Below are 17,078 nucleotides of genomic sequence, written 5' to 3' on the forward strand. Positions count from 1 at the left end.
GAGAAAAAAGGTAAATACTACATTCTTTGGTATAATACCATATTGTCTATATTGTGGATATTGTTGATTTGAATATTTTCCTTTTCGCCAATCATGCGCATCCCTAGCACAGTATCGATATGCAATCCCTTCTGCGCCATTGACATGAATAGATGTCGGACTGGTGACGTCGTAAGCGCGTGCCGTGTTGTTAAGTGCGGAAAGTTGTAAAAATATTTTATCGAGTATTGCCGAGAGTGTGAGTGCCTTTATTAGAATATTCTTATGATACAAATTGTCGCTATGTCATATCAAAATATGGTAACCTACATATAATTAGTATTTGTAATAACTCAAGTATTAAACTAAATGATTGGAAAATAAATATGTAGTTTTAGAGCTATTACGCACTGTCGACAAGTCGCCGGCGACTGTGACTTACTATAGTTTAAATAGGGGCTTGCGCACTGTCGTCCAGGAGTAAGTCCAGTCGCCGGCGACTGAGTCGCCGGCGACTGGTCGACAGTGCGTAATAGCTCATAATGCAATTCCCTTTATTTAAAGGTAATAGTTGTTTTGATATTTACAAATAAACACTCCACAATAATACCCATAGTTCATATAAACTTAATAAATAAACTCGATAAGTTATAATAATAGGTATACAGCTACACATCCCTAATCAGAAGCGAGAGATTATAAAAAAAAGGATGGTTGCCCGCGCCATTGGCATGTATACATGCCAATGGGGCGTAACTGATAGAGAATAGTGCTGTAACTTGCTGCAATTTTATATGTATTTTTGTATCTCAAAAGGTTGATTTTTTTGTTGATAGTTGCTATTTCATGTGGTCTTAAGTTTTTACAGTAGGAGATGAGGTTAAATAAATATTATTTTTGTGTTATAAGCTGTTTATTCAAATATTCAGACGTGAATTATTATGTTTATCGATAACATTTTGGAATCCCTACTATTTTCAAGGTTATCTCATTGAATTTGTGGCTTGGCGTGGAGGGCACGGCGATGCGTTTTTGCTCTGGCGGTCAAAAGGTTAACGACTGCTTATTCGGAATGTCGTTGAGAAAAAACAATAGAATATATATACAAGTTAGAAGCTCTTATTGTATTAAAAAATCTCACATAAAGTGCAAATCAAAATGAAATATCTTTCATAAAAAGCTGAAAATGTTTTAACACGACAATAACAGATTATCTTGGAATGTGATTCACAAAAACCGAATCACAGTTTAGACGCTAACGTATCAAATGTATCGGTATTGGAAACTTTTATCATCTGTCATCTAGTCTCAGCTCAGTCGCAGGGCATCATTAAAAAACTAGTCCAGAAAACCGGTTACAGTCTCTTGTACTTTTTCTTCAATTTCGTTGTAACTGCGATATCGACTGCGGACACGCTCAACTTCAAGCACAGATAATAAACTGTTCCCGCCATTCCCGTTCACAGATAAAATAAATAACAAACGAATTATTTATTGCATTGCATAGATGAACCAGTTTCTCTGATCATAATATTTTATTCAAAACACATTCGCGATGGAATTCCTTATTAATATTTATGTACATGACACATCTCATATACATAATTGGCAATGTAATTTTATTATAAAGTTTTGCAGTAATTTCGGCTTTTTGCTATAGTTATGTTGAATATAAAAATGTAAAACTTTTTGCACTAGCTTTTAATTTGATGAAAGATAATAAACTGTTCTTTATAATTAGTCGAAAAAAGAAGTATTTATAGATGATCATTATATGCTAAAAAAATGTAGGTAATCAAAGATATTATAGCCAATAAAGATTTAGTAGGCGTGTTCCTTGGAACGTAGAGCCATAAATTTAAGTGTAATTTCAAATTGGTCGCTTTATAGGCAATCTCAAGTAGAATACTTTCGGCTTTATACAGATAACAATTAAGAAGGAATTTTAACTACATTATTTTATCTTAAAAATATCAAAATATAACAGGACGTGTACACATTAGTTAAGTAATTTTCATTACATCAATCTTCGAATTTTATAGCAATCTTTAATAAATATCAATATTATTCAATATATGTGCATCAAAGTTAGGTTGAGACGTTCGCTAGACTCAATTTAATGAGATCTATTTTGTATACACCACGCGATATATTAATCGTCACATTGATTTATCGATTATTCTATACGTATTGAGCGAAATATCGAATTTAATTATTCATACCAAATGTGGTGTGGACGCGACATGAATTGTAGTGTGTACTACCTTTATAATGTAATCTGTTGACTGGGTAAGTAAAATTGAACTTTATTGTGTATAATATAGAATTTAAAATAGAATGTTAGAGGTGTTTCAAGGCATTAATTCAGTCTCAGTAGGGTGCCAGCATTGCAGCTATATGCATCGCTACTGAGTTGAATGTTGGATGTATGCCGACGTATGGTATGGTTCATTTATTAAGTTAATTTATCAGGTGATAAATTGCGAAATATTATGCCATATTGCAATTATGAGAGTAATTGGGTGTGAGTTATTTTAATGGACAGGTGTTATTGAATAGTTCTACAGAATATAAAAAAAATCGATTAACCCACGATATATTGACACAGATTTATTCTTCACTACATAGTATAAAACAAAGTCGCTTTCTCTGTCCATATCCGTTTGTATGCTTAAATCTTTAAAACTATGGAATGGATATTGATGCGTTTTTTAAATAGATAGTGATTCAAGAAGAAGGTTTTAGTATATAATTTATTAGGTTTTAGACAAAACCGCGGGCGGTAAGCTGGTATGCTTCGTCCGCTCAAAGCACTCAAATGCTTCTAGTAGTAACTTTAACTATGTTAATTGAACAAACGATATGCGTATAAGCTTTTGGATATTTATCTTAATAAATACCTATGCATTCAAATGCAATATATTACGTGATTTGCAAGATACAGATAAATGATACGTTAACATAGTCTTAATATAAGAATCTACATTGAATGGAACAAGACGTTACTGTCTGTTTATACAGACGCTTTTCAGCATAATAATACGCAAATATTATGTTCGCATGATATACATTCTCTATGTAAGGCATTTGACAGATTATATTAAGCTAGTGGGTGGCCATGCAGAAATGTTATGAATCTTACCATATCTTTACAATATTGTAGAGTAAGTTGTGTATTTGTCAGTGTTTCACACTAAAAGATACGTGGATTACAATATTTTACAATAATTTGTTGCGACACAATCCTGAAAAGCGTAATCAAGGTGATAATAATGTTCATGATGTCAGACCAGTAGAGTGGTAAATAATTAAGATCCTCTTTATCACTAGGATTATTAAATATTAATTAATTATCTGTACAGTGTACAGATCTAATACCAGCCGTATATTTTATTAGAATTAACAGTTAGCGTTGAGCGAATAATTTGAATATGAAAAATATATGAAATATAAACACCGTTTGTCTTAGTAAGTCGGGCGGTAAGAAGTGTGAAGTGTCATGAATTGTTTGACTGTATTGCCCAGTGTACACCTTTACTGTATACACTGGATACCGTACACACGGTAGCTCTGTGGTGTATCTAGTCCTACGAATTGTTTTTTTTAAAGTCGCGTTACTTACGAATTGTTTTACATAATAGCGTATATAGGTATCTTGTCCAGATATATAAAGAGGGCCTTGGAAGGGCTACATACCTCGTCAGTCTCGTCGACGGGAGCCCCGGCTCGCAGGAGGCTCGCGATGCGCCCCGCGTCGCCGCGCGCCGCCGCTTCCAGCAGCGCGCCACCCATACGCTATTGCATTACTGGAACAAATAAGATATTATATTAGTGAACTGTGAAATAGTTAATGAACAGTCTATATAATACTGCTGGGTATTGTGAAAGTCTTATAGTTGGCTGAATACTTTAATCTATACTAATTTTATGAAGCTGAAGAGTTTGCTGTTTGAACGCGCTAATCTCAAAAACTACTGGTCCGATTTGAAAAATTCTTTCGGTGAAGGCTATATAGGCTATATGTATATCATCACGCTAAGACCAACAGAAGCGGAGCCACGCGAGTAAAACCGTGGAGCGCAGTTAGTATAGATTATAGAGCAGTGTAGAGTAAGTTAAATGGACTAGCTATAAAAACGATAATGCCAGGAAATTTGGATTGGTGGATAAATGAAACGGACAACGATACAAGCATAATTAATCTAATTTCACTAACTCGTAACATTATATTGTAAACAGCTATAAAGTATAATTATAAAATTGAAAATTGTTAATTTGCATGTGTTTTAAGGTCTTTAAGAACGAAAACCCCGACCTTTTCTTTAAAGTTACAAAGACAGACAATAAATTTATTTATTTATTTATTTATTATTATAATTAAAACGGTATTGCACCAATTACATTAATTATAAAAAATTACATAAATTATATTACAAAAAATAAAATAAAATTAAATCAAATTACAAATTACATATAAAAAGAATAACAATAAATTAATATATAATGAATTAATACAATGAATGGTTTCTGTTCCCAACACCAGCAATAAATATGATAAATTGATTGCTAGTATTAAAAACAAAAACCATTCAAAACTTTTCAGAAAAGCTCAAGCACGCCGACAACAACGAGCCCCATCCATCCGCGAACAGATCGCATTCGGGGTTGTTATTGAGGAGAGCATTGAGCGCAGTGAGAGCGCGTGGTGATAAGGCTCGGGCTGTAGTGTGAGCCGGCGGTATAGCAAAGAGCACATGCTTGCGCGCTCGACAGTAATTATCAGGCACAAATAATTTACACACCTCATCACTCAAATCAATAGCGTCAATTTTGCCACGCAGAATCTTGCAGACAAAGGCTAATTGATTGTATTTCCTACGTGTCTCCAATGAGTTGTACCCAAGACAGCCTAGCAAAAACATTGTCGGATATAAATAGGGATAGTACCCAAATTGATGCTTGAACAGGAACCGAAGGAAAGCCTTTTGGATTTTTTCGAGCATCAGGGTATATTTTCCCTCGTGTGTGTTCCATACACAAGAACTAGCCTCCAACTTGCTGCGGACCAGGGCTCCATATACAAGCCCTATGGCGCGTCCGGTTCGAAAATCACGCACATTCCGAAGAACAAACCCAAGCCGTCTAAAAGATTCCTTTGCCAACATTGCCACATGATCGTGAAATGTGAGCCCGCGATCAAATGTGACACCCAAGTCCTTAATTACAGTGCTTCTTTTAATGGATGTATTTTTGATCTTGTAATCAAAGTGTATCGGGTGCCTCATCCGACCGAAGGTCATCACAAAGCATTTCTCTATGTTAAATTCCAATTTGTTTCTAATGCTCCACTCATAAATAGCATCGATGTCATGTTGAAGAGCTAAGCAATCTAACTCAGACCCGATTTCCAAATACAATTTGAAATCATCAGCGTAAAGAAGACTCCTAGCATGAGATACCACTCTAGGTAGGTCGTTTACCATGATCAAAAATAAGAGAGGCCCCAGTATGGAACCTTGACTAACTCCTGAACGCGTGTGGTAGGATTTAGATTCATACAGACCGAGTCTGACGAACTGTTGTCGGTCACGCAAATAATCCGCCAGCAGCCGAAGAAGTCCCGGAGAAAAACCTATAGCACAGAGCTTCGCCAACAATATGTCATTGTTCACTCTATCAAAGGCCTTCTGGAAGTCAAAGTAAAGTACATCAACTTGACGCCCTCGATCGAGTCGAACCGAAATATATTCGACAAGAGTCATTAAATTTGTATCAACCGATCTCATGGTCCTGAATCCATGCTGTTCATTACACAGATACTTATTCACCTGCATGTAAATATATTTATGTAGGATGCTTTCGAAAATTTTAGCAGCTGAGGATAGAATAGCTATTGGTCGATACTCTTCAACTAGTAATTTGTTTGAGCTCTTAGGGATGGGTATAACTCTAGACAGCTTCCATGTTGCTGGGTAGACACCCGACTTGAGGCCAAGGTTGAAAATATGACATAATGGTACAGAAAGGAAATCTCTAGCTCCTTTGATAAAAGCAGGAGGAAGACAATCAGGTCCCACAGCGCTACTGAGCTTCAACTTGTTAATACCAGTGACGACATCATCGGTGGTGATATTTTTTATGTTTATGTAATTACTATTAGATGAGCTATCCGATATATTACACTCATCGACATTCAAGGTCGGAGAATCTGGCAAAAATACACTAGCGAAGTAATTAGCAAAAGCCTCAGCAGCCGCAGGTCCCGAGAAAGTTGAACTCATATAGGAAACGGTAGGCTCAAAGCCTCCCTTCGATCTGAGATTCGAAATGTGCTGCCAAAACTTACGTGGGGCCACTTTAATGTTGTCCTCGATTGCTTTCATATAGTTTATGTAGGCAGTTTCTATTCGAATTTTTAACTGCGCTCTATGATTCGAAAAATGTGTGTAACTTTCGCAGGACTTTGAACGCTTCCACACTGCATGCAATTCAGATTTGATCTTAATCTCTTTAATAATATCATTGGAAAACCAAACTGGGTAGCGTCTGCAGCTTGAATTCTTACGCTTCTTCCTGGGTACACAAGAATCAAATATAGTGTAAATTTTAGAATAAAATAGATTGCAAGCAACATCCACATTCTGGGCATGCAACACATCTAGCCAAGACGTCTGTGATAATAACTGATATAATTGTATGAAATCACATTTTATGAAATTCCAGTCGTTAGCTGGATCTATATTACTCGGCTGAATATGATCGGAGTGATGAGTTGTGCAAAATGACATATCAATATCTACGTTTATGAAATAATATGAACATTCTGATACATATTCGTGCGAGAAACAGCATTCTTGTAACGAAGTTGGATGTAATTTAAAATATGATTGACGTTGTGATTGACGTCGAATAATGGGGTGCGGTAAAAACAGCAGAATGTGTGATGAGATATGTTTTAATAATATAGGTATTAAAAGTTAAAACGGTGGACTTAATTCTTTTAATGTAAATTCGTTCGATACTATGTGGAAATTGATAATATTTTTATTTTATTTTAAAACTGAATTGTTGACGTTTTTTGTCTTTAAAGTTTATTGTCTTATTTTAATTCATTTTTTTATTTTAGTACCTACTTTTTAAAATTTATACTTTCAAATATACTAAATGAAATTTTAGTGTCATTTACAAAAACATTTTACGAACGCTTTACATTTCTTATTTTAAAATCACAATTTACGATTCAATACAAACATAAAAATAACAATAGATTTTTTGATTCTGTTTCAAAAACTTACCATTCACGCCTAAAGTTCAACAGTATAACTAGTATATTATTTATCTATGGTATTATATTATCTGTGGTATAACAATATTATTGAACTAAACAATAGTGCAATCGTATGCTCATCTTGATCTAAACTGATATCTGATCCATATATTTGACATACTTATTGATTGTATTTGTAAAATATATTCATAGCTTTGAATATAAGCGACAGCGATATAGGTAGTATATTTGTTTTTATTGGATGTAAATATTTTTCTTAATAATTGTCCAGCAGCTGTTAATTCTAATTTATAGTTGGGAGAAACCCAATTAAAGAAATGTGTTCTATAAGAATATTAAAAATAAAGACCGCAAATATTAATTATATTTAAGTTGCTCTATACGTCGCCTTTATCTACAAAACGTATATTTTGAGAAAGAATATAGTAGCAAAAATAGAAGTCCAGTGTAAAATGAAACCGTAGCCCAACAAATCCTTCTCAAAGTTTTTTATTTCATCTGTTTCAAAGTTTATTTTACGAATTCTTCTATAAATATATGAATTTATATCAGGTCTTTTAGCCGTCTATAAAATCGCGTATGCTTACAACACACGTATCTAGTAGTATTCTTAACAATAAGGAATTATTTACGGTCCAATGCAGACACTCCTTCTACCAAATATTACTAGTGATTGACTGTTGAATGGCTTACAAATAAATAGATTTATACGTCACGGTCTTGCTTTACTACCAAGTAAAGAGGAAGTGTAGTTTAAAACTTGTAGTTGCAAAAGTCTTATTTATGTTAGAATAAAGATAGTAAGAGCTAAAAATGGAGGAGATATTAAATAGATGTAACTAAAATGTAAAAAATAGACTGTCAAAGGTTTAAATAACTGGTAATAATTTTTTGAACATTTTTATGAATATCTACGTATACTTTTTAGTTTATATACCTAGCCCGACCGTTAAAATAATTAAGAAGATTATACATTTCTGTTTATTATATCAATGATCGAACTCTTAAAAACATGAACTTCAAGTTATTCATGACAATTGTAGATAGATTAGTTTTTTGAATGAACATTAAAATTTGAGTTTTACTTAAACATTAGGTACCTACGCCTTTTGACAAAATATGTCCTCCTATTAAGTAAAATTTGTATTTTCTGTTTGTGTGCAATCTGAGAAAATAATTTCCGATAAAGCAAGTCTTTCCATTTCATGTTACGTTATAATATTCTTAGTATATTTACACTACAATACAAAGCCTAACCGGTTGCGAAGTCTAGACACCAATTTACATGACTATTATGTGTAATTTGGTCTTTAGTGGATGCGTGGTTTGAATGGATGCCACGCAGATATGGAGTTGTTTTATTTGCATAATTATTTAATGAATGTCACCAGGAACTATTAATTTTAATATTTCTCATATCTCGATAATATATTAATTTTATAACTTGCAAATAACTAATGGCTACACACTTAGAATCTTTGTATTTATGACTAGCGGTCCGCCCCGGCTTCGCCCGTGGTACATATTTCGCAATAAAAGGTTCTATGTCCTATGTTCTTTCTCAGGGTCTAAAGATTATCTGTGCCAAATTTCATCAAAATCGGTCCAGTAGTTTATGAATGAAAACCATACATACATACATAATTACAAACTTTTCCTCTGTATAATATTAGTATAGATTTAGGTACATTTATCTCCAATACCTAAAAATCAAACTGAATAATATTCTTTTGCTTAAATCTGTTTTTTATACTGTAAATAAAAATGCAATACTAATGAACTGGAGCGGATCCTGGTGAACAACTTTTTCTACATCAATAAACAGGATATCTGCGGAAAAATGTCTGCCAATTTTCCACATCAGTCTTTTTCCCAGTAAAGTCCTATCTTAATGATTTCTCCCCAATATTAATGATGTGTACATGCCATTAACCATTAATGATGACTGATTTATATCACCACGTTTTTAAGGTATAAAATGTTACCAATATAAAATATACAGGGTGTCCCACTATCGGTATACTAAGCGCGAAGGGACTTGTTGTCGTGTGCATACACTGATCATGTAAAAAATACTGAAACAACAAAATAACGCCAAAAATTTTTTTGCTAAATTTTTCCTTAAAGTTCATGTTTCCTTCTCTAGCTTCGCGCAGCCGGCATATAACGCTTTGCTGATGTGAGCATTTTGTCTATGAAAACCGAATCATAAACGATAGCTCACGTGCGGGTGGTTAAGTTGGGCGGGTTGCTTGTGTACACAAATAATTTTAAGAATTCATCTATTTGAAAAAAAGATGCATCTGGATTTTTTAAGTATTTTTTACGTACTCAGCGTTTGCAAAACTATAACCTCCATTGACTTTAGAATACCGACGGTGGGACACCCTGTATAGTGTATACGCTATAAAACAACATCAAATACACCGAATCCAATAATTAAAGCTGACAACAAAGTAACTTGGAATTGCAATAAAACCCTCTTCGATCGACTCACGACCAATCCACATACATATCATTATGATAGCAAAAAACAACTCAACAATGTCACATTATCTCGTCTCCGAGCCATCAAAATTCCATCGCTTTGGGTCAAGTTAAACTGGTGATTAGAAAGACAATGAGATTGAGTTATTGACACCAGAGTGACAAAGAGATTGACTTTGAGACTTAGTCGTGACTGTGTTAGATGATATATTTGCTGTAGAGGTTTTGATAACGTTAAATAGTTTTATCTTGTTTTTATAATGGATCATTAAACTGTCATAGCCTCGTTAGTATAGTGGGTAAAAAAACGGAATAACAATTGATTTTTTCAAAGGATTTAAACAAATTATAATTAAGCTTGGCAGCTGAAGTGCCAATTAGATTTAAGCCACTATATTTTACAAGAGACAATTAGTGGGGTCAGTCAATAATAATACAGTGTGTCCGGACATGACATACCGATATTTGAAGGGGCTATTCTCCAGGTATTTTTATCGACAATTCAACCCCTCTACAGTCCCCTACCTCACCCCCCTCAAAATGGTTTTCGAATTTTTTAAAGTATGTTTCATCACTCTTATCAATTAAATTTGTTTAGTGGTCCCTAGAATAACTTGTTATTGTTCAAATGAAACCAAATTTAGTATTTTGTGACACTCACTTTCGAAGTTATTACAATTTTCATAAATTCACTATCCGAATTGATAGGTTTGCCATTTTGAGGGGGGTGAGGTAGGGGACTGTAGAGGGGTTGAATTGTCGATAAAAATACCTGGAGAATAGCCCCTTCAAATATCGGTATGTCATGTCCGGACACACTGTATATATTATACAAACAAAATATCATTGGGGTCAGTACTAATGTATGTTTGTGATTCTTACAAAGATAATTTCTCTATTTCTGAACCGATTTGGGTGTAACTTTTATACGAGTATTTGTAGAAAATTATATAATAAAGATTTAGTCCTCGTTTTTAATAATACCTACGGTTTTATCTTAAATTAAGTGTATTTTAAGACATCCCAAGTTCTAGGTTGAAATATAAAAATTTTATGTGAATCGTTAAGATAAGAGTTTATTTCTCCATCACTTTTCGGGCTTGTTACTTTGGCTTTTATTACTTCTAACAGAGACATAAAGTTAAATTTGCATAAATATATTTTTACGATTATAGCCATGATTCAATAATAATAATATGTTATTCAAAACTATAAAAAAGTGTGATAGAGTTTATAATGTTATTTCGATTTGAAAACTATATCAGTGCAATTACATCAACCGAACATAGAGCTAGAGCTAGAGCAAGAACATTCTTTCCTGATCTTTTAGTGTAAACGAAAACTCGTATTCAGTATTAGAGCATTGCATGGAATCTTTTAACGCACTAAGAACAACGAATGAATGCTCTACGCCTTTACTGAGTTTACACTAAAAGAATTTGACATAGTGGGGTTAGAAAGAGCATTAGCTCGCTTGATGTAAATGCACATTAAAGTGTGGAGCCTTTATTTCTGCTTTTATTCCAATATGCTCGTTAACTTACAGATTGAATTAAGGTCATCACAAGAAATCTATCTCCATAACATCATACCTCATCATCAGCCCATATACGTTCCCACTGCTGGAACACGGGCCTCCTATGAGGGTACAGGCCATAATCCACCACGCTGGCCAAGTGCGGGTTGGCGGATAACATAACATATTACTCAATAATTCTAAACCAATCGAACAAATTAAATTCCCCTAAAAATTAAACATTCCCACGTTATAATTGACCTGTGCTAGTAACATTTGATAGGAATTAAATTAATTAACGACAGATGTAAGCCAATGTGTAAGGTTCATGCGTGACGAACGGAAACGTAGTTATGTAATTTTGTAGTTGAATGCAGAAATCGTCAACTTTTTGTACATAATGATTTGAGTTTTTTTAAATCATAGGATTTATTTAATTATTTGGTGAAAATATAAATGGTGGTAAATATCATAAGAAGTGCAGTTAACTTTTGAGATATTAGGATTTATAATGTGAAAATAACACTAAAACATAAAGTTTTTATGTAATGTGAATCAAACAACGCCTTTTTAATAGTTTCTCCTTCACTATTTTGGAGATTATAATAAAACAATCATAACATGAATGTTAGTCTGCCTCTCTTGATTTTCGATTTGTTCAATAAACTAGTTAACTAATTAATACCTATATTATAAACTTTAAATTTTCTAGATATATATTATATCTTATAATATAGGTAGTTAATTATGCGCATTAACCATTAGAAAAGGAATTATACATCCAAATAATGACATTAAAAAGCCTAAAAAACATTTTTTTCTAAAAATCAACAGGTTTGTAACCTGTGCCTTCTGATTAATTATATTCGTAATATAGTCATTATGCAAATTATCAAACATTAGAGTTTTTATAATTAAGTGAAACCTGCGTATCGTTAATACAAGCTGTAAATTTAGTATTAATAGCAAATAGATTTAAATATATGTGTTATTTATTTATTTATTTATTATTTATTTGCATACAATTCGGATATCGCAGATCCATATTTTGTTAGTAAAATAAAAAAAACCTAAGTATTAGTGTTAATAATTATATCTAAAAAACTAAAAACTAAGTCCTAATAACTAATAACTAAGTCCACCATAGGACACTCTACGCATAGACAAGTCGCTTTGATGCAACAAGTGTACGCACAAAGTGTCCCATGATGGGCGCACTTACATCCTCCGCGATGGTCCTTATTATACTGTTGGAACTGCCCCGCACTCTCCTTAAAAGAGAAGCTGTTTGTTTGCGAATCACGGCCCAGAAATCCGATGTGTGTGCTTGAGCAAACATCCCGGAGGCGCTGCAGAAGCGTGGCAGTTTCAACAGCATTCGGAAGGCATTGTTATACAGGACACGAAGAGTATTTAGCGATCGATCCGCATAGCTGGCCCATAGACTGCTCGTGTAGAGATTCTGACAGAACGCCTTAAAAAGCATTATTTTTACGTCCTTACTACAACGAGCAAATCTACGAGCCAACATATTGGCTCTAACCGCCAACGCCCGTCGCTCCCGCTCAATGTCCACATTGTCTCGGAGGTCATCGGTAAGCACATGCCCAAGGTATTTAAATTGTTTAACTCTTTCAATATCTACATTTACACTTGTACATGGTATCTCCGTTTATATTTATGTGGTGTGAGCTGACGAAATCGCGTCAGCTTTAAAATATATGAAAATTTATTGCCAGTAGAGAAAATTTGATCTCTGCATATTTCTTTGTATATATAAAAAAGAAACCTTTTTTGCTTTCTCATAAAGAGGGATAAAAAGAAAAAAAATGGTTCTTCTTTATGTAAGTTTTTTCCGTAGGATTCTTTATTTTAGGCATAGAATAATAACTAGTAACTCGAAGAATTTTCCAATTCTAATTTTTTAAAATAATATTATGAACTTTTACACGTTACCAAAAAAATATGCAATGAAGTGGGAAAGAGCTTCATTTCATTTTACATTAATATTGGAGGCATTTAAAATGATAAATAGGTATACTAAGTAACTAGGCACATATTTCTGATTTTATTTTCCATTCCTAAATGAAAGGCAAATTGTAACAGAACTTTATAACCAACCGTTTAGCAGATAGTCTGTCTAGATAGTTTTTATTTGGCGCTACAACCTAGATGTAGACCTTATAAGTTAGCCCGGTCTATAATTATGGCTAATGCTTTCCTTACTGTAACTACGAACCGTATTAACTACTGAAAGAAATGCTTGTAGAATATATAAATATTAATCAGTAAAGATTTTTCATTTAATATTGAATCGATTCGGTAAATAATAGTGTATACATAGAGCGATTTTTCATGGTAGAGTTATTCAAGAGGAAGGTGTTAGTATATAATTTATTAGATTTTAGACAAAGCGGGTGAAGCCGCGGGCGGAAAGTTACAAGCATAATTATTATATACATGCGAAGCTGAGACGAGTCGCTAGTAATGTACCAAAATCCTAACATGGATGTTGGATAAACAAAATTCACATTGAAATTCCATCTGATAAATTTTGTGCACATATTTCAAAGGATTTTTTTTGTTAATCTCCACAAGCGTACCTATAAACCGACATATGTAAATAGGATATTTTAATGGTAATTTGTAAAAATTCATATCTTCTATAGTAGCTCAATATAATTTTGGATATTCTAGTGTTAGACGAAACTTTTGATTTAATATTTTTGTGGATGTTTAGTTGCCAATGTAGTTGTCGACGACGACGTTCGACCCAACTATACCTTAACTTTGCTAATAGTCGTTGACTTGCTGCGATTTGTTATCAACTACATAGTACATACATCAATTAGGTAGCTCTGTAGAATCGCAGTACGCGTGTTATTTCTTATACTAGGTTATTTCTAGGATCAGAAGGTAGGAAATGTATGGGTAATCGACTAATCGAATCCCATTTTGAGTATCCTATTCTAAAAAATAAAATAAATGATAAAGGATTTATTATCTACTGTCATGAATCATTAAAAATCTTAATTTAGGTAAGTTTTAAATGACATGTACAACCAAACTTGAAAAATTAAGTTGTAACGCCTTTTCACGAATAAAACAAATTAAAAACAACAAAGTTTTATGGCGATACAACTAAATAAAGCTTTTAAAAATAAATCTTCAATATATTTTAAAGACATATCTCATTTATACGCTATTTTATATCTCTATGGAGCTATCAAAATGTAAAAATATTAGTGGGTGAGTAATTTATAGCTTTGTCACCTACATACATACAAAACAATGATTTACACCCACGCAGGTTATTGTTTGAAAGTGAATGTTTATCTTATTCCTGGTAACATTTCACTTTGGAGGAAATATAAGTTTAAATTACAAAAGGTTATCTATACGAATATTATAAAACTGAAGAGTTTGTTTATTTATTTGAACGCGCTAATATCAGGACTTACTGGACCGATTTGACAAACTCTTTCGGTGTTAAGGGGGCGCATAAAGCAAAATAACCAATCTTCTATTAGATGATACGTGTAATATGCAAGACCAAATCTAAAAAATAAAATATATATCAAACTAGATGATATGTTCAACGATTCTGTTTAATCAAAAACATAAAATATTAAAATTTACTCGATAAAAAAAAATCACCAAGTTAGCTCTAATTTTCACACTTTTACGTTTTCTACTTGACATGGTAATACTTATTATGATTTTTTTTTCATAAACAATTATATTAAAACATTTGCAAGATATTTGTCAGAGCATTTTGTGTAATTACTTTTAGTTTTGGTTTTATCTGCGATAAACCACTTTTGGCGCTCTTTTTTTCTCGAGATAAACGTTTGATTTTGTCACGATAAAAGTGGTTTATCGCAGATAAAACCAAAACTAAAAGTAATTACACAAAATGCTCTGACAAATATCTTGCAAATGTTTTAATATAATTGTTTATGAAAAAAAAATCATAATAAGTATTACCATGTCAAGTAGAAAACGTAAAAGTGTGAAAATTAGAGCTAACTTGGTGATTTTTTTTTATCGAGTAAATTTTAATATTTTATGTTTTTGATTAAACAGAATCGTTGAACATATCATCTAGTTTGATATATATTTTATTTTTTAGGTTTGGTCTTGCATATTACACGTATCATCTAATAGAAGATTGGTTATTTTGCTTTATGCGCCCCCTTAAATAGCCCATTTATCAAGGAAGGAACGAAACCGCGGGGAGCAGCTTGTTTTAGATACAAACTAGGTACGAAAAATATAGTAGGTACAAGAGATTTAATATTTAATAATTCTGTTAAAATAAGCATTCTTCAATATAGTTTAGAATGGAAAATATGCGGGTTTTTCTTTGAAAACGCGGGCGAAGCCGCGGGTGGAAAGCTAGTATTTAAATAAAACTATCTAATAAACCAACATGACTATGGAACAATAGCAATTCCCGTTATAATGGAAGTAATCCATACTAATATTATAAATGCGAAAGTAACTCTGTCTGTCTGTCTGTTACTCAATCACGCCTGAACTACTGAACCAATTTGCATGAAATTTGGTATAGATATATTTTGATACCCGAGAAAGGACATAGGATAGGTTTTATCCCGGAAATCCTACGGGAACGGGATTTTCTCTGAAAACGCGGGCGAAGCCGCGGGCGGAAAGCTAGTAGCACATATAATATAATATCTATATACTATACTAGTAATAGGTATGCTAATAGTCTCGGACAATGCAAACTTAATGGTGACTTTGATAAATCGATAGTGTAATCTAGAATCTTGGCATTTAGAAATTAGAGAAATGACTTCACGTGATTTATTCTGTATATTCACGTGATTAATTATTTACTAGCGGTCCGCCCCGGCTTCGCTCGTGGTAAATAGCCTTTCGCAATAAAAGGTAGCCTATCTTCTGTCTCAGGGTCTAAAGATTATCTGTGCCAAATTTCATCATAATCGGTCCAGTAGTTTGTGTGTGAAAACCATACATACATACATACAAACCTTTCCTCTTTATAATATTAGTATAGATACGTACTGAACATAAGTGTTATATTTTTAAACGCTATTTTTTTATAAATGCATGAAATCAAAATAGCGTGTGTGCCGAGCACATGTCGGAAGTGAAACTTCTTTGGCAAGCTTCAAAGATACCAAAATCGTCGCCTTACTCCATTGCGTGACGGTATTGTTATGACGAATCTACTCTCAACGCGCCTAAAGAAGTTTCACTTCATAATCACAAATGGCACACAAAACAGCCTTGAGAGTGGAGCCTTCTGCTGATACAAAAATGTGAAGAATTAAAATACTTGCATTTAAATATATTCAAATATATGTGTGGATTTAAATTAGTTTAAATGCAACATTTAAGCAAATTATTAACGACATGTTCACACAGTTACAAGACAGATTAACGACGACCCTTATTAATAATGCAAAACCTCTATCCAATACGAAACAAATTGTTGGAGATAAGAATATCGAATGCTTCCTTTATCAAATAATATATTATTTAATATAAATGTATTGTTTATTGCAATTCGGAACTGCTTAATCGAACGTACCTAACCTTATAAAAGAAAAACAAATTTATTTCAGAATTGGCTGCAACAATATTGATAGAACTTTTCTTTTTGGGATTAGGAAAGGATTGACGATTAGAATAGAGCAAGGGCCTTTGGCTCAGCAATTTATCAACTTAGAAATGAATATCAAATTCAAATTACTTACTTATATTTATTTGCAAGAATGTAGTTACAAATTATCTAAATCAACAAATGGTTATTAAAAA

The 17,078-nt window shown here is 33.0% G+C and overlaps 2 protein-coding genes and 1 long non-coding RNA gene across 3 annotated transcripts in view; 1 reads left to right on the forward strand and 2 right to left on the reverse strand.

Moving 5' to 3' along the window:
• Positions 1–17,078, reverse strand: part of LOC149481325 (uncharacterized) — a 350,361-nt gene that overhangs the window by 127,200 nt on the left and 206,083 nt on the right. The gene's annotated exons all lie outside the window — the stretch shown is intronic.
• Positions 1–17,078, reverse strand: part of dgo (ankyrin repeat domain containing protein 6 diego) — a 65,100-nt gene that overhangs the window by 12,549 nt on the left and 35,473 nt on the right. The window contains exon 2 of the mRNA XM_089705536.1: positions 3,676–3,785. Coding sequence (XP_089561662.1) covers positions 3,676–3,771 — 96 coding nt within the window. The 5' untranslated portion in view covers positions 3,772–3,785. The remainder of the gene's footprint in view (positions 1–3,675; positions 3,786–17,078) is intronic.
• The window catches only part of LOC149481335 (uncharacterized), a 48,156-nt gene that overhangs the window by 2,294 nt on the left and 28,784 nt on the right, over positions 1–17,078 (forward strand). The window lies entirely within an intron of this gene.

Source organism: Colias philodice, chromosome 17, assembly GCF_061535455.1.
Source record: "Colias philodice isolate Cphi_HAF_F1 chromosome 17, ilColPhil1 Martin Lab GWU primary, whole genome shotgun sequence".
Classification (NCBI taxonomy): domain Eukaryota; kingdom Metazoa; phylum Arthropoda; class Insecta; order Lepidoptera; family Pieridae; genus Colias; species Colias philodice.